The sequence below is a fragment of the Mobula birostris genome, chromosome 9 (genome assembly GCF_030028105.1).
Source record: "Mobula birostris isolate sMobBir1 chromosome 9, sMobBir1.hap1, whole genome shotgun sequence".
NCBI classification, from domain to species: Eukaryota; Metazoa; Chordata; class Chondrichthyes; order Myliobatiformes; family Myliobatidae; genus Mobula; species Mobula birostris.
The window spans coordinates 42,783,029-42,810,334 of record NC_092378.1 but is presented as its reverse complement, the minus strand read 5'-3'; the positions used below and the strand labels follow the sequence as shown (position 1 = coordinate 42,810,334).

General features: G+C 39.4%; 1 protein-coding gene across 14 annotated transcripts in view; it reads left to right on the top strand.

Annotated features, from left to right (window-relative positions):
* The window catches only part of atxn7l1 (ataxin 7-like 1), a 169,331-nt gene extending 152,162 nt beyond the window's left edge, over positions 1-17,169 (top strand). For all 14 annotated transcript variants that reach the window (XM_072267923.1, XM_072267913.1, XM_072267922.1 and 11 more), the window contains 3 exons: positions 2,581-3,505; positions 11,898-11,979; positions 14,728-17,169. In XM_072267923.1, the coding sequence (XP_072124024.1) occupies positions 2,581-3,505; positions 11,898-11,979; positions 14,728-14,765 (1,045 nt within the window). In that variant the 3' untranslated portion in view covers positions 14,766-17,169. The remainder of the gene's footprint in view (positions 1-2,580; positions 3,506-11,897; positions 11,980-14,727) is intronic.
* The last annotated feature ends 10,137 nt before the right edge of the window (positions 17,170-27,306 follow it).

Sequence of the window (27,306 nt, the reverse complement as noted above, 5' to 3'; positions counted from 1 at the left end):
ACACCTGCCTTTTCTCCGTAACCTTTAATTTCCCTGCTTACATATATTTAATGAGATAGCCTCTACTGTATCCCTAGGCAGAGAACTTCACAGATTCACCCCCTGCTCATCTCCAGCACGTCTATTCCCTTGAATCTAGTCTCACTTACAGACATTTTCCTGTCTCTGCCTTATCTATCTCTTTCATAATATGTTTCTATAAGATTCTCTCATTCTTCTAACTTCCAGCAAATATAGTCCCAGTTGACTCAATCTCTCTTCATAAGCTAACCCAGTCATTTCTGGAATCAACCTGCACAGCCTCCAAAGTTAGTATATCCTTTCTTGAGCAAGAAGACGAGAACTTCACATAGTACTTCAGATGTGGCCTCACCAGTACCCTGTACATTTGCAGCATAACCTCCCTGCTCTTAAATTCAATCTCTTTAGCAGTGAAGGCCAAAGATTGCATTTGCCTTCTTGATAACCTGTTGCACTTGCAATCCAACCTTTTGTGATTCATGCAAAAGTCCCAAGTCCCTCTGCACACAGCATTCTGCACTTAAATAAAAATCTGATCTTCTGTTTTTCCTTCAAAAGTGGATGACCTCACATTTACCAGTGTTGTACTCCATCTGCCAGACCCTTACCCACTCACTTAACCTGTCTGTATCTCTTTGCAAACTCTCTACATCCCTTGAACAATTTGTTTTTCCACTCAATTTAGTGTCATCAACAATATTAGATATGCCTTACTTTCCATTTTTCTATTTTCTGTTTATGATTTATAATTTAAATTTTTAATATTTACTATCTATTTGTAATCCAGGGAGTGGGAAGCGCAGAATCAAATATCGCAATGATGGTTGTACGTTCTAGTATCAATTGTTTGGCGACAATAAAGTATATGCTACACTTGGTCACCTCTGCTAAATCATTAATGTTTATTCTGAACAGTTGAGAGCCCAGCAGTGATCCTTACAGCGCTCTGCTCCCCGATTGCGAGCTAGAGAAACACGTATTTATCCTATACTTTGCCATTCATTGGTTAACCAATTGTCTATCCATGCCAATACATCATCCTCAACTTCATGCATCCTGATTCATATAGTACTGTCCATAACTCTTCAGCACATATGTATATATAGCTAGGGTGCCTAAGACTTTTACACAGTACTGTAGTAATTTTATGTATTGCACTGAATTGCTGCAAAATCAGTAAACAAATTTCATAGCATGTGTGACTGATGATAAACTTGATTCTGATATGGGTCTCTATTGTGGACTGAGAGTGGGCAGGGAGAGGGGAATCACGGTTGGGAAAAGGGGAAGAGGAGAAAGGAGTGAGAAACACCAGAGAGACATTCTGTAATGATCAATAAGCCAATTGTTTGGTGTCTCAGGGCTGGGTGTGTCTACCTGCGCCATCCCCACTCCTGGCTGTCTTCTCTGCTATCTACCCCACACCCCTCCCATGGCGCTGTACTCTCACCATTCCCAACATCCTTTGCTCTCACCAGATTTACAAACTCACTCTGCTCCATATTGACGAATACAACACAGTGAAAAAGTCTTGGGCATCCTAGCTATATATATGTGCCTAAGACTTTCACTATTTCTTCCCTAATGACAAATTTAAACATTTACCCAGCTACAGATATTTAGCTAAGTGTCCTATAGTTACCTGCCTTTTTCCTACATCCTTTTTTTGTAAACAGGGACATGATATTCACTGTCTTCCAGTTCTCTGGGACCTGCTCAGACTTAAGAGAATTGTCATAAGTTATCACAAATAACTCTTCCTTTAACTTTTGCCATTTCTTTCTGTACACTGGAATGTATTCCATCAAGACCAGGAGACTTGTCTACCTTTAGGCCCACTAATTTACTCAACCCTATCTCTGTAGTGATAGTGACTGTATTGAGATTCTCACCTCCCACTGCATCTATTACATGTCTCTTTAGTATGTTAGATGTATCCTCCACCTTGAAGACTGACACAAAATAGTCATTCAAAGCCTTGGCCATTTTCACATTACCCAATTTTAATTCCCCCTTCTCATCTTCCAAGGGACGTATGCTGACTTTAGCAACCCTTTTCCTCTTTACCTACCCTTTTCCTCTTTACCTTCTATTTCTACTATGTTTTCATATTTTGTGCATATTTGCTTTCAAAAGCTATCTTCCATTTTCTTGTTGCTTGCTTAGTTGTTCATTGTTGCTTTTTAAACTTCTCCCAATCTTTCAGTTTCCCGCTACTCTTGGTGACTTTGTATTCATGGGCACTTAGCTTAATGCCTTCATTTATTTCCGTGGTTATCCAGGAATTCTCCAGCAGAGGTCTGAGGATATATTCAAAAGTGCAATTGGGCAACAAAGCTGCATTGAAAGAGTACATGTGTTTTATGCAAAATTGTAATAAGATCCTTGTGATTTTGCTACACGTTCCAGAATCTTCCCTCAGACGTGTCCTGTATCATAAGGAGACTGAAATTAGAATTGTTTTCCCTCTGTCTTTAATGTCATTTTTATAAGTGTCGGTACTACATTAAAATATTAATTCTAACATATTTCTCTTTGTCTCTTACCCAACACTTTTAGGAAAATTCCTCCTGCAGCGGACAGCCCCATGCCATCACCCACAACTTTTTCCACATCAGTGCTGCAGCCTTTAAGCAGCCCTTCTGCAGTTTATCTTCCTTCAAGCTCAGCAATTACTCCCTCTTACGTAATGACAGCCCCCATGTTGTCATCTGCAGGGTTTGTGACCACAACAGACACCAAACCCATCATGTCGTACAATGCTGCCTTTCCACATGCAGCCACTGCATTTAGTTTGATGGACTCTGCATTCAAAGCCCCGTCGTTATTGTCACCAGTACCTGCTGTTGTACCTTCCCCATCGCTCAGTAAATCACCGAAAACGAAAACCAGCAGATCGTCCAAAGTTAAGGACCTTCCTACCCGCAGTGAGAGGGGCTCGTGTAGTAAGAGGAAGAAACCTCCACCTCCTGTCTCCTCCCCATTTCCTTCAACGTTACAGAGCTCAGCTTCAATGCCATCGTTTTCAGGATCACACAAAAGGAACTGCCTACTGAACCCTGGCACTGCATTGAACTCATTTCCAGCCACATCTTCCTACAGCGCAATGTCTGTGCACAATACGAACAATGGAACCAACGCACTCAGTGCCAAAATAGACCCCTCAGGACGGACTACTCTGCCTGGCAGCTCGACGGACTCTATTAAACACATGAGCATGGTGGTAAGCAGTATTGACCCCACTTTGTCTGTTTCCTCCCTGGTGCATCACCCAGGGGACCATGCACTAGTAGCACATAATGCTATGTCTTCGCTGCCGCTTCCTTTTGACAAGTCAGAAGGTAAAAAACGTAAAAACTCTAGTTCCAGCAGTAAATCCAATAAAATAACCAAAATGCCTGGTATGAACAGTGTTCACAAACGAAGTGCTGCCAACGTCATGTCTTCAGTCTCGGAAACTTCGAACAATTCTGTCTCCCGCCAGGTGAGCATGTTGATTCTTTCTTCAAGAAAACTTGCTGTAATGTGGGGACGCAAATTATTTCGTTGTCTTATGTATTTGCATGCATTACTGGAGAAAGAGATTGTTAGATTATTTATCTCGGTGGTCTTTATGGGATCATCCTGAACACAAGTTGATTTCTGCACTGCTGTAGTGACAACACAGGATGAATTTAATTGGTTAAAAGTTTGAGACCATGAAAGGCATTCCAGAAGTGAAAGTTTCCTTGCATTCAGTAACATAAGAGATTCCGCAGATGCTAGAAATCCTGATGAAAAGTCTCAGCCTGACATGTCGACTCTTTATCCCTCTCCGTAGATGCTGCCTGACTTGCTGTGTTCCTCCAGCATTTTGTGTATGTTACTCTTTGTATTCAGTGGTGTTTGTGAAACATATGTAAACCCCCCACTGTCAGAAGAGTTTCAGAAATTTGGAATGAGTTGTGGAAAAGAGCGACAAAATTATCTTTGTATTCTTTTACATTCTTAATTTGAAAAGTGATGTGCTCTTTCTGGGGAGCAAAATAGATATAATTGCCTGAGGGCTTTTTATATTTTTTCAAAATATTTCATACTTGGGAATAATGATGTTGTTTACTGACTCCTGTTGAGAATCAACCACTCTCTTTCTGCATTCTGGTCGGGCATTATCCTTTCGCAGGGAGGCGAGCGGGATGGTCTTCAGTGCTGTTGGCTTACAGTCTGATTGAAATGACAACATCACACTGTGAGCTAGTGGAGAATGTGGCTCCAGTGCTCTGTCTAATCCTGCTGTCTCAGGAGCAGGACTCTTTGGTCTGCTCACTAGTGGGATGACTTCCCTTGTCAAAATTTCTGCAGTTGTCCAGACCCATGGAAGTTCCCGCTATCTGATGGCTGCTGATGCTCCCCTCTTGTACCATTGTTGCAGGATCTCCACCTTTCTATACTTTCTTGGTAGAGCGAGCAGGGCAGTTCCCAGCATTTGCCATATTTTTTTTAAAAAATTGCAACAGAGGACTAAGAATGTGGGATTCATAATTGCCACAAAACCACAGTTAAAATAGGACCTTATCAATATGTGAAATATAATCGGTGTTCTTGTTGGTTTGCACAATTTGTAGATTTCTCAAATGTTATACTGGCTTATCTTGGTGTTCAAATTTAATAGTTCTTAAAACTTTATTTTCTAATTTACAAAGTATAGATTTAAGTAGTATGCATACAACTGAACTGGTTTTCTGAAAATTATGGACCAGACTCCAGGCGACAGTTTGGACACGCAATTTATTACATCCTGTTCGTTCATAATTTAGCATTTTGTCATTTTGTGTTACTGAGATAGCATGGCCCAGAGGTAGTAATCATCTTTGCATAATTTCAGCAAAAAGACGCTGATAGAGGAAGTAATTTCAATGTGGGGTGTTATTGCTAGGAGGCGATAGCTTATTTGATTTAGATAATCTTCTAAGCCAAAATGTTTGAATGCATTCTCTTTCAGAACCTTTACTTGAACCCAGTAAAATGCATGAACAATACAATTTAAATGAACTGAGAGTACACCATATATCCTCCGAGTCTTTGTATGTTCTTCGATAGAATAAATGAAGGTATCCTACTATAAAGTCAGTCATAGAGAGTTTTGAACCAACTTCTGGGACAGATGCAACCTACAGCACAAAACAGGCCCTTTGGCCCACAAAGCTGTGCCGAACATGTCCTTACCTGAAAAATTACCTAGGGTTACCCATAACCCTCTATTTTTCTGAGCTCCATATACCTGTCCAGGTGTCTCTTAAAAGACCATATTGTAACCGCCTCCACCACTGTCACCGGCAGCCCATTCCACACACTCACCACTCTCTGTGTTTAAAAAAAAACTTACCCCGATATCTCCTCTGTACCTACTTCCAAGCACCTTAAAACCGTGCCCTCTCGTGCTAGCCATTTCAGCCCTGGGGAAAAGCCTCTGACTATCCACACAATCAATGGCTCTCATCATCTTATACAATTCTGTCAGGTCACCTCTCATCCTCCGTCGCTGCAAGGAGAAAAGGCCGAGTTCACTCAACCTATTTTCATAAGGCATGCTCCCCAATACTGGCAACATTCTTGTAAATCTCCTCTGCACCCTTTCTATGGTTTCCACTTCCTTCCTATAGTGAGGCAACCAGAACTGAGCACTGTACTCCAAGTGGGGTCTGACCATGGTCCTATATAGCTGCAACATTACCCCTCAGCTCCTAAACTCAATCCCATGATTGATGAAGGCCAATGCATCGTATGCTTTCTTAACCACAGAGTCAACCTGCGCAGCAGCCTTGAGTGTCCAGTTGACTCGAACCCCAAGATCCCTCTGATCCTCCACACTGCCAAGAGTCTTACCATTAATACTATATTCTGTCATCATATTTGACCTACCAAGATAAACCACCTCACACTTATCTGGGTTGAACTCCATCTGCCACTTCTCAGCCCATTTTTGCATCCTATCAGTGTCCCGCTGTAACCTCTGACAGCCCTCCACACTATCCACAACAGCTCCAACCTTTGTCATCAGCAAATTTACTAACCCATCCCTCCACTTCTTCATTCAGGACATTTATAAAAATCACAAAGAGGAGCAGTCCCAGAACAGATCCCTGAGGCACCCCACTGGTGACCGACTTCCATGCAGAATATGACCCATCTACAACCACTGTTTGCCTTCTGTGGGCAAGCCAATTCTGGATCCACAAAGCAAGGTCCCCTTGGATCCCATGCCTCCTTACTTTCTCAATAAGCCTTGCATGGGGTACCTTATCAAATGCCTTGCTGAAATCCATATACACTACACTACATCTACTGCTCTACCATCATCAGTGTGTTTAGTCATACTGTTCCACAGTCACACTTGATTGGTGCTACTCTCTCACGTCTTATCCTCTTGCACTTCGCATACTTGTAGAATGCCTTGAGGTTTTCCTTAATCCTGCCTGCCAAGGCCTTCTCATGGCCCCTTCTGGCTCTCCTAATTTCTTTCTTAAGCTCCTTCCTGCTAGCCTTATAATCTCCTAGAATCTCCATCATTACCTAGTTTTTTGAACCTTTTGTAAGTTCTTTTCTTCTTGACTAGATTTACAACAGTCTTTGTACGCCATGGTTCCTGTACCCTACCATCCTTTCCCTGTCTCATTGGAACGTACGTATGCAGAACTCCACAGAAATATCCCTTGAACATTTGCCACATTTCTTCCGTAAATTTCCCTGAGAACATCTGTTCCCAATTTATGCTTCCAGGTTCTTGACTGATAGCTTCATATTTCCCCTTACTCCAATTAAATGCTTTCCTAACTTGTCTGTTCCTATCCCTCTCCAATGCTATGGTAAAGGAGATAGAATTGTGATCACTATCTCCAAAATGCTGTCCCACTGAGAGACCTGACCAGGTTCAGTTCCCAATACCAGATCAAGTACAGCCTCTCCTCTTGTAGGCAAGAAACCTTCCTGAACACACCTAACAAACTCAACCCCATCTAAACCCCTCACTCTAGGGAGATGCCAATCAATATCTGGGAAATTAAAATCTCCCACCACTACAATCCTGTTATTATTACCTTTCTAGAATCTGTCTCCCTATTTGCTCCGATTATTTCGGCCCAATTAAACGGCTGTTTCATGGAAATAGTTTAAAAAAAGTATAAAAAAGGATAAACTACCTTGTGTATTTACAAAAAATTAGAACACTACCAGTATCTCACAATACTATAAAACTGTGCATTAGTTCCCAATAGTTGTTGATGGAGGAAGTCATCCAGTGTATGCTGCAGTGTTCTTTTGATTGACTATAAATGAACAAAACCAGTGCAGACACCTAGTGCAGATAATGGACTACCTTCATTCAGTGCTCAATAAATAACATTACACAAGCATATGCAACTGACACTGTTTAAAACAGTTCACTATAAGCACGGTGTGGTGTCTTAACAGCCACACAAGTGTAGGTGACCCACGCTAGTTACAGACTTGTGCATCTTCCAAATCTTCATTTACATTGTAACATTCAAAATATCGATTGATGATACCTTCAAATTCGTCACAGTTCCTAACTTGCTGAAATAGTGAAAACATTTCATTTTCGCTTCCGGTTGTTTCTCACATCTCCAAACCTGAATGCTTAAATCTGCAGTGAGTAAGACAGTTCAGAATTGTCTTACTGCTTATTTCTCACCTTCTATTAGTGACAAGAATCACTGCTATTTGACACAAACACACACAACTGATGCCATTTAAAAAGTTTGCTCCAAGCACAATGTAGTGTCTAATCACCACATAAGTACTTGCATCTGATGCTAGTTAGAAACTTTTCAGCAACAGCCTTCTGTCTCAATTAAGCGGCAGAGTGCCCTAAATAAACAAAAGAAATCCCAGCTATTTTCTGGATTAGTTTTTGTTCTTTAGAAGTTGTCCCAAATAAGCGGCTGCCCTGATTAACAGATTGCCCATTTATCCAGAATCCACTGCATTTAGACTCTATGCCTTGAAGGATTTGCAGATCAACAGCAGAATAATAAATGTGTGGTGTAACACTGACTAAATTCTTGTTGCACAAAATAGCTGGACACTGATGTGCAGTTTGGCAGTTGACCCCCTACTGGAAACTTAAGAGGGTTGGGGAGCTAACTGGGGGCATAGCAAGGTACTGACTGGCACTCATGAGCTTAATTTGGCTTTCACTGTAATCATGGAAAGACCACTTCACTATTTACTATTGACTATATTGTTTGCTGTTTACCTGTGTTGAGCACTTCACATGCATTTTGAAATACATTTTATTAACTTGTGATATTTTGTTTTATGTGCTGTGTGTGATATATGTATTGGTGCACTGTGGCCTAGAGGAACGTGGTTTCATTTTGTTGTATATATGTACAGTCAAATGACAGTAAACTTGAACGAAAGGGCATTGGAACCCAGAGCTTCGAGAAAAAAATTGCATGGTGGAAGTTAAGGAGGATTGAAATGCAGTCTCAACTGATAACATAAGTGGGAGCGATACTGAGATTGACAGCATTAATTGGGAGGTTGGGAGGTAGCAAGTTAGCACGTGGGACTTGGAGCTTTGGCAGCCAGAATGGTCAGGATCAAAGGTGAGTGTGTGGAATCACCTCTCCTGTCCTAATGCTGGAATTGCAACAGGCTCGTAAAAGGTACTGGTTGTAGGATCTCTAGAAGAATGGAAGCAACGCAGAAGTGGTTGTCATATTTCACTTCAGGGGAAAAAATATTCATTTGCATGATACTGGGAAAGAAATCAGTGCAATTAAATGTCTTGGGCATATATTTCACTGCTAAGAAATGGAGTCCTGGAACACTGCTGTGCAGAAACAGGCCCTTCAGCCCATCTAGTATGTGCCAAACCATTAATCTACTTAGTCCCATCGACCTGCACCCGGACCATAGCCCTCCATACCCCTCCCATCCATGTACTTATCCAAATTTCTCTTAAATGTTGAAAATGATCCGGCATCCACCACTTGCTCTGGCAGTTTGTTCCATACTCCTACCTTCTGAGTGTAGAAGCTTCCCCCTCATGTTCCCCTTATACATTTCACCTTTCACCCTTAACTCATGACATTTAGTACTAGTGTCACCCAACCTCAGTGCAAAACGCCTGCTTGCATTTAGCCTGTCTGTACTCTTCATAATTTTGTATACCTCTATCAAATCTCCCCTCAATCTTCGTCATTCTAGGGAATCAAGTCCTAACCTATTCAATCTTTCCCTATAACTCAGGTTCTCAAGTTCCAGCAACATCTTTGTAAATTTTCTCTGCATTCTTTCAATCTTATTTACATCTTTCCTGTAGTTAGGTGACCAAACCTGGATGCAGTACCTGGATCCAAATTAGGCCTCACCAACCTCTTATACAATTTCAACATAACATTCCAAATCCTGTGCCCAATACATTGAAATATGAAGGCCAATATACAAAAGCTTTCTTTATGACCCTCTATACCTGTGACGACACTTTCAAAGAATTACGGATGTGTATTCCCAGGTCCCTCTGTTCTACTGCTTGCCCGGTTGGTCCTCCCAAAGGGCCACACCTCACAATTGTCTGCATTAAATTCCATCTGCCATTTTTCAGCCCATTTCACCAGCTTGTCCAGATCCAGCTGCAAGCTTCCTGCTGTCATCCACGTAAACCGCATTATCATCCAGATTGTTGATATAGATGACAAACAACTACAGACCCAGCACTGATCTCTGTGGCACACCTCTAGTCAGAGAGGCAACTATCAACAACCACTCTCTGGCTTCTTCTGCGAAACCAATGTCTAATCCAATTTACTACCTCATCTTGAATGCTGAGCGACTGCACATTCTTGACCAGTATCCCATGTGGGACCTTGTCAAAGGCCTTGCTAAAGTCCATGTAGATGACATTGACTGCCTTGCCTTCATCAACTCTCTTGGTAACTTCCTCAAATAACTCTATAAAATTGTTTAGAAATGACTTACCATGTACAAAGCCGTGTTTACTATCCGAATATTTTATATCCAGTCCCTTAGAACACCTTCCAGTAACTTTCCCACTGCTGATGTCAGACTCACCGGCATATAATTTCCTGGTTTATTCTTAGAGCCTTTCTTAAGCCTATTGAAAGATGAGGGTCAGTAAAATAGTTCTTGATTCCTAAAGGTAATTAGCAGAATGGCAACATTTTAATCTAGTCAACATCACAATCCATGTGATATTTAAACAATTGTTAAATAAAGACAACTTGTTGTACCACAAAGAGCCATTGTGTCCCATTTAGTTTACCAGTAGTCCTAAACCCCCCCCCCAATTCTTAAGGACTTAATGAAGGAATGATAATAATGAAGGAATCCACACAACATTAGTTTTCACAAGAAATCTCTGTATCTAGAAATTCACAGGATTTGTTGTACAGTGTTACACCAAATAGATTGTGCCTTACGGATTTTTGGATACTGGAAAGATATTGTCATGATCTGACTGTCTTCTTCAGTGGTGCCCTCTTCAATGAAAATAAATTTTAATAAATAGCTTTTGGTTGCATGTGCAAAATTTGTTGCTTCTTTTTGGACTTGTGCTTCTCTGAAGGTACAAATTTTGCAAAGAAAAAGCACAGATTTCTGGAGGATCTTTTAGGACCTCATGACATTCCTGCATGTTTGTTTTTACTGTAAATTTTATAATTTTTGAGCTCAAAGTCATCCCCTGGCTGCACACCACAGTGCTACAAACAAATAACTGTAGAACTCCACAATTCCATTTCTAATGCAGAAAAAATTGTTATCTGCTGCTTTTCAGTACCAAGCAGATTTGAAATTGGATTAATGTGCCATTATTTCCACATTCTTTAAAACTTCTACATGCAGAAATCTTAAGAAAATAACCACTATTATATTCATCTCTAGAGAATTGCAGAAAGCTTGTGATAATGACTTTTTCATATTAATGCCTCAACGACAGTACTGGTCTATGCCTGAGGTCTCCACTGTTATAGAGACCAGACTGTAGACAATTCAGTTCACTCCATACCAAGTCGAGAAACTGCTGTATGAGTTGACAAAGTAAAAGCTATTGAACCCAACTGTATTCCAGTTATTAGCATTCCAGAGTTGGCTACACCTCGAGCCAAGTTGCTCTGGTACTGATGCAATACTGGCATTCAGCCAAATACAGAATAGCCAGAATATATCAAGTTCACAAAGAGCAGAACAAATCTAATTTCCAACTCCTCCCTCATCCCCACCCACCTCCAAATCAGTCTCCTCTCAGCCATCAGGATCTCAATCTGAAATGCCGACATACCTTTTGGCTCCATGCATGCTGCTTGATTCCCTTCCCTTCCCCTCCCCCCCTCCCCCCCCCCCCCCGAGTTCTTCTAGCATTCTGTTCTCATTTTTAACATTTTACCTGTCTATACAAGATGAACCAACTGCAGCATTTTTCCATTCAAATCTGTGGAAATGTGATGGTATTTACAATCCTTTTAGCTGAACCTTAAAAATAATTGCTTCTCAAAACCACCAGGTTACTGGGCCAAAATGGTTTCTATTATTGCGCTGATGGCAGTAATTTGACAACTTCTTGCTTATTTAGCCTGCTTATAAGAGGTGTGTCTCCAAAAGCAGTGTTGACAATGGATTTGATTCTATAGTTTAATGAAGTTTGACATTTAATTTTGTCCTGAAAATGCTTATGTAAACTAACTTTGGATAATTATTTTGAAAAGATAAATGTTCATGTGGTCAGAGTGATTTAATATTGCAAGAGGTTTATATTTTAATAATGCATTTCATTTTGCCACCTGATAACTTGCTGTTGAAATGTTCATGTGTGGTCTTGATTTTCTTTTAACCTTTTCATTTCTTTTATACAGATAGGAAAAAGTAGCAGTATATCTTTATCACAATCCAGTCCTTCAACCACAACAAGCCTTGCACATGGTAACAGACAAGTAGGTAACAGAATATCTCTATAACTTTTAATGACTCCTGCAGGGTTGCAGTTCATCTGAGTGACCTTTTGATGGCAGGAATGTTTTGTAATTGACTCTTTAGTGTGGTAACTTGAAGCAAACAGTTTTATTTTCATTCCAAATCCTGCTCACCATAGAAACAAAAGCAGTTTGATCCAAATCATGTTCACTTGCAAAACAACCGCAGATTCAATTAACATCAAGTATATAAAGTTCAAGTTTAATTGTCATTCAACCATACACATGTGTATGGCTAAACAAAACAGTGTTCCTCTGGGGCTAAGGTGCAAAATGCTGCACATATAGTTAGAATAACACACACGATCATAAAATAATGTTAGCACAATTCCCTGACTGTCATGGCGTGGAGATTGATGTTGCATGAGATGTTGACATGGAGCCACGTTTCTGCAAGAACAAGCATGTGACAGTTCTTCATCTTGTGTTAGGTCAGCCATAGACAAAGGCATTCCAGCTTGTCCTCTCAGGAGTGAGCAGTCCTGACAAGAGAGCCAGCCTGCGACCTGGCAGAGATTCCAGTGCAACCACTGTGCCTCTCTTCTCTCTCACACTGCCTTCAGCACCCCCTTCCCAGGGTGGCTGTAACAGCCAATGCCAGAGCATGATGGCCCGATCCTCGCAATAACCAAGGCCTTACTCCACCCTTGTTTTCTGTCTCTCCAATGAACTAAACTTGCAGTATTTTGAATCACCATTGTCCAGTTGGGTCTTGCAATTCCAAGAAAATCATTTAAGACAGACGTTTGCACCATTTGTTGGATCCAAAGAAATCGCTGTGACCAAGCAAGCGTGTCGTCATCTTACCAGAAGCATAAAATATATGATAAAATGATATACTTTATGTATTTTGAACATATGTACTCTACTAGTACATAGAAAATAAATAAACATTACATCGGTACTTTTCACCCAGCTCAAACTGCAGCAGAGGAGAAATAGAAACCGGTTAAAAGAATGTGCTTGAAATTCTTATTCAGCCAAACATGTTGCTCTCAAAAATTAGGGAGCTGCTATATGGTAGAAATGTCCTCAAATTTTAAAGAGTTTAATCTATTTAAAACTTTGGCTCACAGCAAGGGAGGATTAATAAAGAAAACAGTGGAATCAAATAGCTTAGTACAGTTAACTACAATGCTGATATTCCTTGTTTTGTTAAGGATGAAAACCACCTGTGGTATAAAATTTTATTTATGTGGAAGAGGCTGTTTTATACCAAGATTTTTAAAAGACATGTACATCACAACTCCCTAAATGTTTAAAGAGCAAAATTTGCCTGTGTGTGCAACAACCAAGTCGATAAAGCTCCCTGACATTGGCCTCATCGATGAACCTGTGAACCAAACTTGCAGTATTCTACATTATCAATGTCCAACTGGGTCCTGTGATCACACGAAAAACATCCAAGACAATCATTTGCAGCTTTTTCCAGATCGTGCACTGCCTCTGATGCTCTTTTCTCAGATGGCTGGAGCAGGTGGCAACACCATGAGGAGTAAATCCAGCTCCACCATCATCGAGCAACTCTCCAGTGGGACAGACCTACAGCACATAATGTTCCCAGTGTTCAGCAGTGTCTTGCGTTCACAAAAAAGATGCAAAGGACAAACAATTCCACTTTTGTTCGGACCCAGGGAGGCCACTGCAACTGATTGTGCTGCCATCTTTCCGGAAGCATAGCATATACAAATTAAAGCAGCAATTAATGAAGCGCACTTCCTTAGCAGTATAATGACGTGCTAACATAATAAAAAGTGGTACACACTGGTGTGAGTCCCAGACAAATCCATTTGAAAGAGTTGGTCTTCCAGTGCAATGAGGGAAGTAGGTTCTGAAGAGGAGACATGAAACAATTTTATTGTACTTATTACCTTGAACAGTAACATGTAACAGTACAGCACAAATTTCGAAAGATACCAATGATAATAAACACATGAGCCTGAATAAAATAGTTTGCAAATTCTTATGATTTGACTACAAAATGCTCTAGATGTTTTGAGGTCAGCCAGTGATTGCATATGCCCAAGTTTAGATCAGTTGAGGATGTAGCCCATTAGTCTTTGCGATCCGATGCTATGTCTGATCAGTTGTTATTTCACCTAATCTCTATACCCCCTCTTTTGCTAACCTAATTGTCATTTTGTTTTGAAGATTGAGGAAACAATATCTGTGTTCTCATTGAAAGAAAGACTTACTTAAAATCCTTTAATATAGTAAAATAGATCAATGTCTTATTTTCCTTAAAGTCTTATGGAAAGGTAAGTCACATCCGGAGTTTCTCCAGTTAGCGGACGATTTCCCTCCACGCCTCTCTGACGTACTGGGGAACCGCGTACGAGGCAAGTTACAGCAGTGGTTTGCCATTGCCTTCTGCCGGGTGAGCTTCCAAAGAGATCACCAGCTCATAACCCAGCACGGATGGAAAGCGTGCAGGGAAGCCAGCTGGATTCGAACTCGGGACCTTTCGTTCCGAAATCTGGCACTGATGCCACTAAGCCAGTTGCTTAAAAAATCCTTATATTTCATCTTCAAATCAAAACCAAAGCCATCAGGAGTATCTTGAAACTACTTACACTAAAGTTGAATGCATTTCAACTGGATCCCCTTTTTTGGATAATATTTCCTTTAATTCTACTCCTGCTTTATGCAATTAGCTGAGTGTTTTGTCTCTTCAGTTCATACAGCTTAATTTTTTTTTCTTTTTGTTTTGCAGCCAAAACTCCAGCAGTGAAAACTCTTTTCATGGGATAGTGGTTTTGAAAAGATTCAGTAGTTCAAACTGGCTCTGGTACTTACCTTCAACTGCATAATGGACTGCACCGATAAGACAAGAACCTCTGCTCCGAAGATGTGAAGTAGCCTCCATCTTAGTCAATACCTCTGAGCGGCCTTTACCCCATTCTATGAGCAATGCTGGCTGAATGACCTTGTGGTGATTTTTGAATTGTATCACTTGTCTTTTTGGTGGTGGTTTAGGGTTGCCCAGTAATGCAATATGCCGGATTCTATAAAAGCCAGGGTAATCATGATTATCCCCTCCCCATCGACAAAAGATAATTAATGTTAATTATGATCTAAATTGACTTGATATGTACACAAAGTTCAAACCTATCAAATCATATTTTACCCCATATTATTTAAAATTTTGACAATTGGCAGGATTTATTGAATCCCACATGATCACACTGATCTGTATCCCTATAGTTTTTTTAAAATATAAATGATACCGGCTTTCATCAAAATGTTGTTTTGTGACATGGTAGACTTTCACAGTGCGGAGTGTTCAAGAAAAAATATCTGATCTTTGTTCTACTGGCTCTTATGCTTTACTGTTCCATTTATAATTCCATGTCTGTGTAGAGACTTCAGCAAAATGAATACAAAAAAAGCTTTTCAAATGGAATTTATCTTTGCAAATAGCAAAATTTGTTTCATTAATTAGTGGAGGTGGAAATTTGAAAGAGTATCTTTTTAAGTTAAAAGGCAAGTGGCAGAAACTGGATTGTCACCAGCTTTGTATTGGAAGGTATTATAAAATGGAGTTTTCTAGTGTGATAATGTAATGAGTGAAGTTGCAGAGGGACTATTGAGAGGTAATTGAGACAAAAGCATAGGAAGTGTTAATGATGTCTTATTATTCAGTGTTAAAAGTGCACTTATTTTGTGATGGATTCTTCCCAATTAGAAAAGAACAAGCAGGGATTATAGTAAACAAGGACTTTCCTGTAATAAGAATGGATTTTTATGGTTTTAATAGTGGTATTTTACAAGTGAAGGCTGTTCTGTGTAACAAAATAAAGCTGGTGTGCAGAGACTGTTGAAATGAAGTTGCAGCACAGAGAACTATTTTTCTTAGGCTAATCACCATCCACACAGTTAAAAAGTTCATTTAATTGTTAATATTAATTTTCATTAATTTATGATTTATCAATTAATGCTCTAACTGGCCAAGATAGGTTCAGAAATAGAATTTAGGAATGTCAGAAGTTGTGTGTTTATATATTTTTTAAATAAATTTGGATTGAATTTTTGCTATGTACATTTTGTTAGACTGAAGATTGTGTACATATCTGTTGTTATTTTTGCACAAATGTTTGTCATGATTAGCTTAGGAGCTTTTAAGTATTTTAATTTTTCTAATTTATTGTGGGTTGTTATAAAACTACAGGGGGTGGGAAATGAATTCCCAGTAATTAGAATAATTTTTATATATAAATATATAAATATAAATATATTAAAAATAATGCTGGTCTGTCACAAATACAAACTTTCCTTTTAAAACTGACTGTGTTGGTCAGGAACTGCTACTGGATAGTGTGATGCAAGAAAAGTCCGTGACTGAAGGGGACAGTTTGGTAATTATAACGTGTCAGTAGTTGCCCACGTTGTGGGCCTTGGTATTGTATATTTTACCAGTACAAATCATGGACACAATGCATAAACCTGTCAGCCATAAAGAGACAGCAGATTACTGTATGCCTTCTTTTGTATTGAAATTGTATATAAAGCTGATCAAAAATTTGTAGAAAATAGTTTATACAGCATTATATTATTGCTGAATCTCAGTGAATTCTTGGGGAAAAAGTTTTTCTATTTACACCTTATTTTTTTGTTGCACTGTTGACCCATGGCATTTTGACAAAACTCTGTGGGTTTTGCGTTGCTGGTCTGTCATGGGTGAGTTAATACTGCTGTTGCACAGATAAGATTTTGCACCTGCCTCATTGTGCTTTCCTACTGCAGATTTAAATTCTACCCATCTCCCATTCAGAGATATCAAAAGCATGTAAAAATTCATCAGCTGTGCCATACTGTAACTGTTGCTTTTCTGTAAATGAATTTTATACACTACACATTTTCATTTTGCTTTGTGCACTTTCCATCTTTTTCTCTACCCACCACCTCTCCTCCAGCAGTATGATTGTGTTCATTCCATGCCTATCTTCATCTTTGTGGTATTGTTAACAGAATGGTGTCTAGAATAGCTGTAAATAGTTAATTCAATGGCGTATAAATTGAACAAACTTTGTTTCTGATTGACACTGCCATGGTTCAACACCCAGCCTGGAGATATTCTCTAGTGAGGGATGTTTTTTTTGTTTTGTTTTGTAACAGGCTTTGTAAATAAAAAAAATAATTTATATGTTTCTAAGAAGTACACTTTCCTGTTGCATCTTTACTACAATTTATGGACTTCCTTCAATTGTTAGTGAATTTGTTTTTGAACCTGGGTGAGAAAATGTTTCGTCAGCCATTTAAGTGAAGATAAAGTCAGCAACTGAGAGTGATGAAATGTGGTTTTAATTTTGCATCGGTTCATTGTTGTGGAATTTGGATGTGAAAATCAAATTTGCTCACCTGTCATAATGCCAGTTCTAGGATCTCTGACCTGTAGTGATAAATTGGTCTTATTATTGTTGCATGTTGTTAGGAAAACTTGTCTTGCATACTACCCATACTGATCATTACAACAGTGCATTGAGGCACAGTAGTTTATAGTAAGTCAATAACAGATCAGAGAATAAACTGTCACAGTTACAAAGGAAGTGCAGATAATAAGGTGCAAGGCCATAACGAGGTAGATTGTGAGATCAAGAGTCCATCTTATCATTAGAGGGGACTGTTCAATAATCTTATAACAGTGGGATAGAAGCTGTCCTTGAGTCTGGTTGTATAGGCTTTCAGACATTTGAATTTTCTAACCGGTGGGGGTGGGAAGAGTCTTCGATTATGCTGACTGCTTTACCAAGGCAGTGAGCAGTGCAGAGTCCATAGAGGGGAAAATGGTTTCTGTGATATGCTGAGTTGTTTCCACAACTCATCTGCATTTCTTGTGGTCACAGGCATTGTAGTGTTTTACCATGCTGTGATGCATCCAAATTTGATGATTTCTTTGGTGTATCAATAAAAATGGGTGCGGGTCAAGGGGGCATGCAAAAATTCTATAGGCTCATGATGAAGCAGTGGCATTGTTGAGCTTTTGTGGTCATGATATCTTCATCATTGGACCAGGACAGGATATTGCTGATGTGCACTGCTGGGAACTTGAAACTCTCAATCCTTTCAACTGCACTTCATTCACAAGGTGTTGAAAAAAGATGCAAATACAAGCTTCTGTTCCTACATTTTCTCAGAGCTTCTTTATGAATGTTAATAGGTGTGTTAGTTAGTGGTCACTGTTTCAACGTTAGAAGTTAAATGGCTATAGACCATAAGACATAGAAGTAGAATTAGGCCATTTGGCCCATCGCATCTGCTCCACCACTGCATCATGGCTGATCCAATTTTCCTCTCAGCCCCTTCTCCCTGTATCCCTTTGTGCCCTTACCAATCAAGAATCTCTCAACCTCTACCTTAAATATATATAAAGACTTGACCTCCACAGCTGCCTGTGGCAAAGAACTCCACAGATGTACTACTCTCCAGCTAAAGAAATTCCTCCCCATCTCTGTTCTAAAAGGACGCCCCTCAATTCTAAGGCTGGGTTGCCTGGTCTTAGACTTTCCCATCACAGGAAACACCCTTTCCACATCCACTCTATCAAGGCCTTTCACCATTCGATAAATTTCAATTAGGTCACCCCAAATTCTTCTGAATATAGATGTTATTGAACAGTTTAGTTTGAGTAGAATTAATTTTGTTCTAACCATAAAGCGAACTAAGTTGATAGCATAGCTTGTGTCTGTCAGCTCCACAACAATAAGCAGGTAAATAATCTGAAGCTGCAAACATTCTGCGGTCTAGTTTTAGGAAGAGGAATATCCAATTCATTGGAATAAGTCTCCAGCTAATGATCTGTTGCAACTAAACCTGTCGATAAGTATGCTGTGCATAGTTTATGCCAAGCTTAAATTTCTGAACTGAAAGGGCCAAGGTTTGGAAAACAAGCTGAATTACAAAACTGAATGTCCCCTCAATTGCATTCCACTGTGATCATTTTTCCGTATTACACTGCAGCTCATTTTCTCTCTTTCCCCCTAACCCTCTCCATCTCCTCTCTCCCACCCTTTCCCCTCCACATGCAGCATTTTATTTTAGTGTTCATTATTACAATATGGCATTTTAATTTGCAGCCATGCTCAATAAAAGTTTAAATTTCGTTCTTCAAAATCATGGATTTAAAAGCAGAAATTGTGTAAAAGTATTGAATTTCATGCTTATCAATGGCAAATGGATACATTTACTAAGTTACATATAAAGTATACTCATAGTCCTCTTTCTACAAATTGGAATTTTTTGAACTAATTGTAACAGTCAAAAATTCTTTCAAGATGATCACTGCAGCTGAGCAAAATATAAGTGATTCTCGGTCAGTTCTAAAACAGCTTCTAGCATTTCCCACCGTAGTGTAAATATATATAAATTTACATGAAACTATGTTCATAGTTGTGACCTACTTACTATCCAACGTGTGTGATTTGCATTGAATAATCCTAAAATTGAGATGAAAGGTACTCCTGGCCTTTGAGGCTTAAGAGTACTAGTGTTCATTCTTCTTTCATGAACTTTATGTCAATGCACAATGAGCTTCAGTGTTTGGGTCAGTTCCTGAGATGCTGAATGTAGCATTAGTGTTCCAATTTGCAAAAGAAATTACGCATGCCTTGCTGAGAGCGTGTTGTGCCATCATGTTGATTCCTGGAGGTTATTCTATTCTAAATAGGCCACAATTGTTTAAGATCTAAATTGTCTATTTGCTAACCAAGTGGCAACAGGGCACACACTGATGATAAAGATCCAGGTGAGTGAGCACTGTGATTATGGACAGAACAGTTTTGCAAGTTTAAGTACAAGTACAACTTTTGGAACCAAAATTGATAATAACAACCACTTGTTTCAGATAGATTTAATATTTGATCATGTATTCAGATCCATATTTACTATTTTATATACAGTATTAATTAACCACATCAGTTTAACTTTGAATACTTTTTTTTCAGGCAAGCTCAGAAATTGGTTGTACTTTGATTAGATCCACTCAAGTTAAAGGAAGATAATCTATTAATGACTGGCATATGAAGCTTAGTATGTGCAAAAAAAAAAGTGACTTCCTTACATGTACAGAGATTCCCCATAGAGGCCAGGACTATGATAATATGCCTTGATGAATAGTAATTACCTTAATTTTGACAGATGCCCCGAGAAACACATGGAAACTTGTACATGCTCTTGTCACCTACAATATTATTGTGTGTGTATTATGTGTGAGAGAGAGAGAAAGAAAGTGCATGCAAAGTTTAAATCACAGACCAATTCTTAAGTATAATTCAAACCACACATAATTAAAATTCCATTTTAAAACTTATATTCAGTTTATTCGTACCTTTTTTGCAAAGTAAACTTAATATACAGAAAGTTAATTCATAATCTAAGTGTCAGTTCCACATCAAAGAAATACATTTAAAATATGTAATAGCTTTTATATCTTATGCCCCCATCAAGAGTTTTGTCAGGATCAAAGCCCTTATTTATGTTAGTGACTGTCATAATGAATAATTTGTCACACAACATAATCATACTAATAAATTATAATTATCTAATTCACATCGTCACACATAGCACCCAAGGTCTGGACTGAACTTGGGTGTCTGGAACTGTGAAGCCACAGATCAAACTGTTACACACTGTAGCATTTACTTCTAATCTTTTGCCTGTTACTGTAGTTTTCATTTGACCACTGGAAAAATGCTGTTCTGTCATTTTAACACAATCTAAATCAGAATCCTGATGGCAGTTTGTATTCCATTGCCTTAAGTCTGACTGAATGATGTTATCCTGACAGACTCATGAAGGACCATGGTAACCTTGGCAACATATTTTTGTAGTTTAATCAACAGGTATATCAAAATAAACACCACCTGTTCAATGAATCATCTGCTATTGGAGTTCCTAATATTTAATCCTTAATTAAGCTTAGAATTAAGTAACATGTCTCCAACAATTTAGGTAGCCAATATCTATTAGCTGCTCAAAATTGTATTTGCAAAGACATTCAGTTAAAGACAAGTAGCAGTTATTCACAGGTGGACCTCTCTGATGTTGACAGGCCACTGGGCCTTAGAAGGTAAACTTCATCACTACCCCCAACACATAGTAAACATGCTGAATGGCTTGTTTCCTACTTTCAATATGTACAAGTACACCACATTGATAAGTGTAGAAACAAGTTATTGTTAGACCAAATCCCCAAACCCTGCCTCAAATGCTCACACAACCACGTTAACGCTCCAAGCTGCTGCTATAGTTCAATTCTGTTTCAAGTTTCATTGTATTGTGGGTTCTAGCAAATACAATTCAGAAATCAAAATGTGCATGCCTTTGTAAACATTTATTTATTAGACTCAGTGTTGTAATCCACCTGTCATTAATATAGAACCCTTATCTCAGCTAAAGCAAATCTGGTGTGTTGGAGAGTCACTTCAAGCAGAAGTATCTTCACAACAGAATTAGGTATTAAATCACCACTGCAATCACAATCCTAATCCTAATCACAGACATTTTTTTTAAATTGTAAGGAGCTCACCAGCAGCCATTGTTTTCCCCTGAGATTTTCACAGTTCGAAATAGAATGAATACTGGCAACATCAGTGAAATGCTTAGTTAGGGGTTTGATTTTTAAATCAGATTATTAGAGGTTCCCTAAGTAGTTGGAAAACCAGTCCGGAACGTCAAAAAAAAAAGAGTAAGGTCATAGAAGAATAGCGGTCAACAGGTGGTCTGGAGGCAAAATGGATGTGAGCAGGAGTGAAGATTGCTATTTGCTATTAAAATTGTGACGGAAAGTATAAAGAATGGGTGTATTTAATGATAGTTATAAATTACCAGGACACCCTTTAAATGTTTACCAAATGTTCTCACCATCAACTGTTGGGTTGGGAACATTTAGGTTTGAGCTGAGAATCCTAGTACAGTATTTAATTAGAAACACCTTTCAACACATGATATGCTGAATGAATATTAATGAGCGTCTCAGAAAAGACCATACAAAGTTTTAACAAAAGCTAGAGAATAAAGAGAATGAAGGCAGTAAAACTGATTGCAGCTCAAGACTGACATACCGCTGAGGACGTTTCCTGCGACTTGGGAAAAGCATTAAAGGAACTCCACTTGGCAACTGCTTCCTTTTGCAAAAAAAGGTTGAACAAGGCAGCTTAACCAATGAAGTTATTGGAACAAGGCATGATGCAGGTCATGGAAATCATTTCTGTCTGCAATGATCCTTCAATGTTGTGTTCTTTTGGCAAACTGCCCACTTGTTCAGACAGACAAAAGGCCCACAGGTTAACTCTATTCACTGTAAACAAAATTCTGAATTGCTGGAAATACTGATCAGGTTTGTTGGAGTCTGCAAAATGTTGAAACATATAAGACCGTAAGATACAGGAGCAGAATTAGGCCATTTGGCCCATTGTCTGCTCCACCATTTCATCATGTCTTATCCAATTTTTCCTCTCAGCCCCAATCTCCTGCCCTCTCCCTATATCCATTCATGCCCTGACCATTCAAGAATCATCAACCTCTACCTTAAATATACGTAAAGACTTGGGCTCTGTAGCTGCCTGTGGCAAAGAATCCCACAGATTCACCATTCTCTCGCTAAAGAAATTCCTCCTCATCTCCGTACTAAAAAGACGCCTCTCTGTTCTGAGGCTGTGTCCTCTGGCCTGAGACTCTCCATCTGTGGTGGCTATTGACTATGAGAACTGAAATATGTGATGTGTTTAATGAAATTACAAAAGTGAGAAAATGTTCTATCAAACTAATGATTTCATTTCAGTTACCCACTTATTCTGTTCTATTTAAAGATAACACAAAATTATAAAGGTTCTTCACAGAAATTAACAGATCCAGTTTTCTGTATTTCAACCATTTGGTTTTTCTGTTTTTGAAGAGATCTTTCTACATCATTCCTTTATTGATGAAATGTAGCATTCAATGTGGTCCACCTGTATAGGGAAGGTACTCCGAAAGTACTGATGGGTAAGTTAAAATCCTGGAATTGTGTAACCGCTGATCAATTGTGTGTTTCGTATTCCAGCATTTTGACCCGTTGTTTGTTAATTTTCATTAGTGTTTCCATTATCACCATTTGGGACTCAATCAACATCTTGAAAATAAGAAATTTTAACAAGCCATGTAAGTTGAATATAGTCTTAAAATATAGTACTCTTATCAAAGCAATATTATGAATGGTTAAATCATAAATCAGACTGGTATAGCTTCTGAATTCTCTGGCTGTCATTTTTGATCAAGTGGCAGTCCTGTCAAACTTCCTGTTTTTCACCTAAAAATATTAAAATTGTAATTCAAGGGTTTTTTTTTAAGCAATGTAATTCTGAAATTACTATTAAATCAATCATTTATCCATAAAATAGACATTTTTCCACCCAGCAACTAGAATAGGCTGCTAGAGACCATGCAGGAAGGAACAATAACAACCATTAAGAGGCATCTTCACAGACATATGGAATTAGTATACACAGCATGTGGTAGGCAAAAGACCAGGTTTGATGTTATCTTGTGTGTTAAATTTTAATGTAAGAAAATGAACAACAATCTTGTTACTCTGATTTCTTCACTACTCGTTAATTACTGCTTTCTGCTAAAGACCATGTCTCACACTCCATGCCATTTTATTAAACTGTAGTGTCAAAAGTCCTCTCTACCATCAGCCATCACTGACCTTTGGGCAACTTGCAAGCTCTCAGTTCCAAGTTATGCCACTGGATGGAGCATTCTGCTCACAATCTTAGTTTCCCCTGAAATATTCCCAGAAGTGTTTTGTAGAAAATGCAGAAAAAGTCTTAACTTGATGAAAGTATTTTATGAGTAGGGAACAGGCATTTACAATATTTCTAAAATTGTGATGTTTAAGGCTATATTTGCATTGTGAATACTGCTCACAAGTTGCTGTACTATTAATTTGTGGCTGATTGTTCCTTCTTTAACTCGCCTGGCTGTAATTGGAACTGTCAGATCCAGGAGTCCTTCAATAATAGGGTGATCTCCAATCTCAGATTTTAAAATGAAACATGATTTTTAAATGATCACAGGTAGAGGAATTTTAAATAGTCACAAAATCCTTGAGCACTTTACAAACCACAAGTGGTTCTGTATTGACAAGTGTCCTACTTAAGAGATATGATATCAAATTGCACCCCTAACAGGCCTAAAGTTATATATGCACTCTCTCCATTACCAGCACACTGTTGATACTCAATGACCCTTCTATAAAATGCACTACAACAACTTGTCTTTTTTTACATCACCTCCCAACCCCTCTACATCTACAAATGTAATAGCAAGATTGGAAAGGCATGTGGCAATGCCACACCTTCATCCAATTTGGTGTGTGGCATCACTGCCAAGATAGTCAAAGTAAAATCTGATATTCATATGCCAAGGTTAACAGGAAATGGTGACTGATTAAGTGAAGGGGAAAGATTAAGGAGCAGCTGGTGAAATCTGTAAAGTTGACCACAGTCTCTCAATTGTAAATATATACTTAACTCTTATTTTCAAAGAAATAAAAAAATACTGCACAATTAACAGTTTTGAAAGGCACTTTACCTTTTATATTTACTTGATATGCATCAACATCATGTGTCAGGTATGATTTGGGTGATTATGGTCTATGACCATGATTATTCTTGGCAAATTCTACAGAAGTGGTTTGTTATTGCCGCCTCCTGGGCAGTGTCTTTACAAGACAGGTGGCCCCGACCATTATCAATACTCTTCAGAGATTGCCTGCCTGGCATCAGTGGTCTCATACCCAGGACTTGTGATATACATCGGCTGTTCATACAATCATTCACCACCTGCTCCCATAGCTTCATGTGACCCTGATAGGGGGCTAAGCAGGTTGCCCAAGGGTGACCTGCAAGCTAGCAGAGGGAAGGTGCCTTACACCTCCTTTGGTAGAAACATATCTCCACCCCACCACTAATATTAATAAATTTATATCTGAAAGCTGAATAGATTACCTCTAAAAACATAATGTGATGTTGAATCTGAGCTACCAGCAGGGTACGTGCATCTCATAGCATGGAGAGAATAAAAGAGCCTTCTTGGGAATCAATCAAGTCAGTAGGATAGAGGGAGGAAGAACATACTAGTCTGCAAGTTTCGAGCACCAGGAGAGCATGGAAACGGGAGATGTGCAGGAAGTCAGGGCAGTAGAATGCAAAAAGATGCAAGAAAAAGCAGCACAAGGAAAGCCTCAGTGGGGAAGACTAAACAGCTGAAAGCATGAGAAGATATAGTAGACCAGAGAACAGCAAGACAGTATTCAGAAGTACATTGCAAAAGCTGTGTGGGACAAACCACGGGAGGACAAACCCTGAAAGGGAAATGTTCCAGAATGATTCTGGGGAAACAATACAGGAGGAGATACAACAGAGTCACAGTGATCAAAATGCCAACATAAAAAAAAAGGCATGACACTCACTGAAATGGGCCAGGGCAGAGCTAGAATCCCATGAACTGACCCAACTTGAGAGCAGCCAGATGGACAATAGTTATGCAGCACTCAGCAGAACCGGCTGGGGAGAAATGTCCTAACAGTTAATCACGACTTCTGGACGTAAATCACACTGCAAGATTCAACTAAGCCTACCAACAACAAAATCTGGCATCATGCATAAATGCAATCTCCGTGATTAACAGGTCCAGAAATATAATTAGAGAATAATAAGATAATCAGGGCTTTGTAAAGTTCAAGAATGCACCTGATGGTGCACCACCATACAGAATGCCAGTTGATCCCAGTAAGGAATAGATAGTAAAGCATAAAAGCTATTGCCCTCTCCCATGATTACTGCATCATTCATGGAAACATTTAATAGCTGCAGTTGGGGTCACAACAAACGAGGATATAACTTTAAAAAATCCAAAGGCAGGAATATAAGAGGCAAGAACATAACAGGTAAGAGGTCACTCTGCTTCTCAAGCCTACTCCGCCATTCTAAAAAATCACAACTACTCTGATCTTGGCTAAAGCTCCACTGCCCTATCTGTTGCCTTTAACCCTTTACGTACCTGTGGAGCAAAAATTCAGCCTTCATTGATTCTGCCTTCACATTTCTCTGGGGTAGGGAATACCAAAGATTTATGAACCTCAGAAAATTATTCCCTCTCATTGTAAATGGTGCATTAAATGGATGACCCCCTTATTCTGAAAATAAGCTGCTACTTTCAGGTACTCTCAGCGGAATCATCACAGGATCTACATTGTCAAACCCTTCTGGAATCCCTTGTTTGTGCTAAACCCTGAGCAGAAGCCCAAAGTATTCAAATGTTTCTTCAGTCAACCCCTTCATTTGAGGAAATAAAACAAACTAAATGGTGGAAATATTAAGCAGTTCAGGCAGCACCTGTGTGGAAAGAGAAACAAAGTTAAGATTTTGGTCACAGAGCATTCATCAAACTAGTAAAGCTGCTCTGAAATGCCTCTAATGCCAAGATTGTAGGCTGTTCACAGGTATACCAAGACTTCCAAGATTTCATTCTTCACCCCCTTCTGCAATAAAAGACAATCTGACCATTCATGCTGCGAATTATTTCTATGTCTATATATTAGCTTTGTTCTTGATTTTTCGTACGTTCTACTCCGAGATTTGTTTAGCCCACTTTATCTGACCTGGCAACCTGCTTTCCCACCTGTCTTTGTAGTCAGCCAATCTGCCTGTAACGAACTCGCTGTAATCTTTTACCGATTAAAAAGCTGATTTTTTTTGTGGTGCACACCACTGTAATCCTCGTCACCTTAATTCATTGGGACTGAAATCCTTTCGGGGGAATGGTCTGCAGCAGCGGTATGGTTATCCTTCGATTTAATTTTCCAGTATAGTTCGTGGGGTAGAAATGTATCTTTGGTCATTTAACACCAGAGAAGCATTGGACGCTTGATTGGTAGCACACTGGATTCCTCGCTTGCTGTATCAAACCCGAGGTGTCCCGCATTCGGTTGATCTGAAGATCCCTCGGTGACAGGCTCCAACAACTCGTACCGGCACTGTTCGGACTGGGCACCAGAGTTGCCAATGGACCGGACCCAGGTACTCCAAGAACCCCGACTCTTATGCATCGGCCACAGGTCAAGTTCAGAGGACGCTCGGAATCGACCTCCAGCACCCAGCCGCCTGTACCGGCGCCCGGTTAACATTCCGGCTCTCCGGGGGCGTTGAAAGCTCCGTCATTCCGCCGGCTGTGAGGGAAACAGCTACACTTCGTCGTCCGGGAGGGGGTGGGGACCATGAGCGGACGTTGCGTCATCCTTCAGCTTCCGATC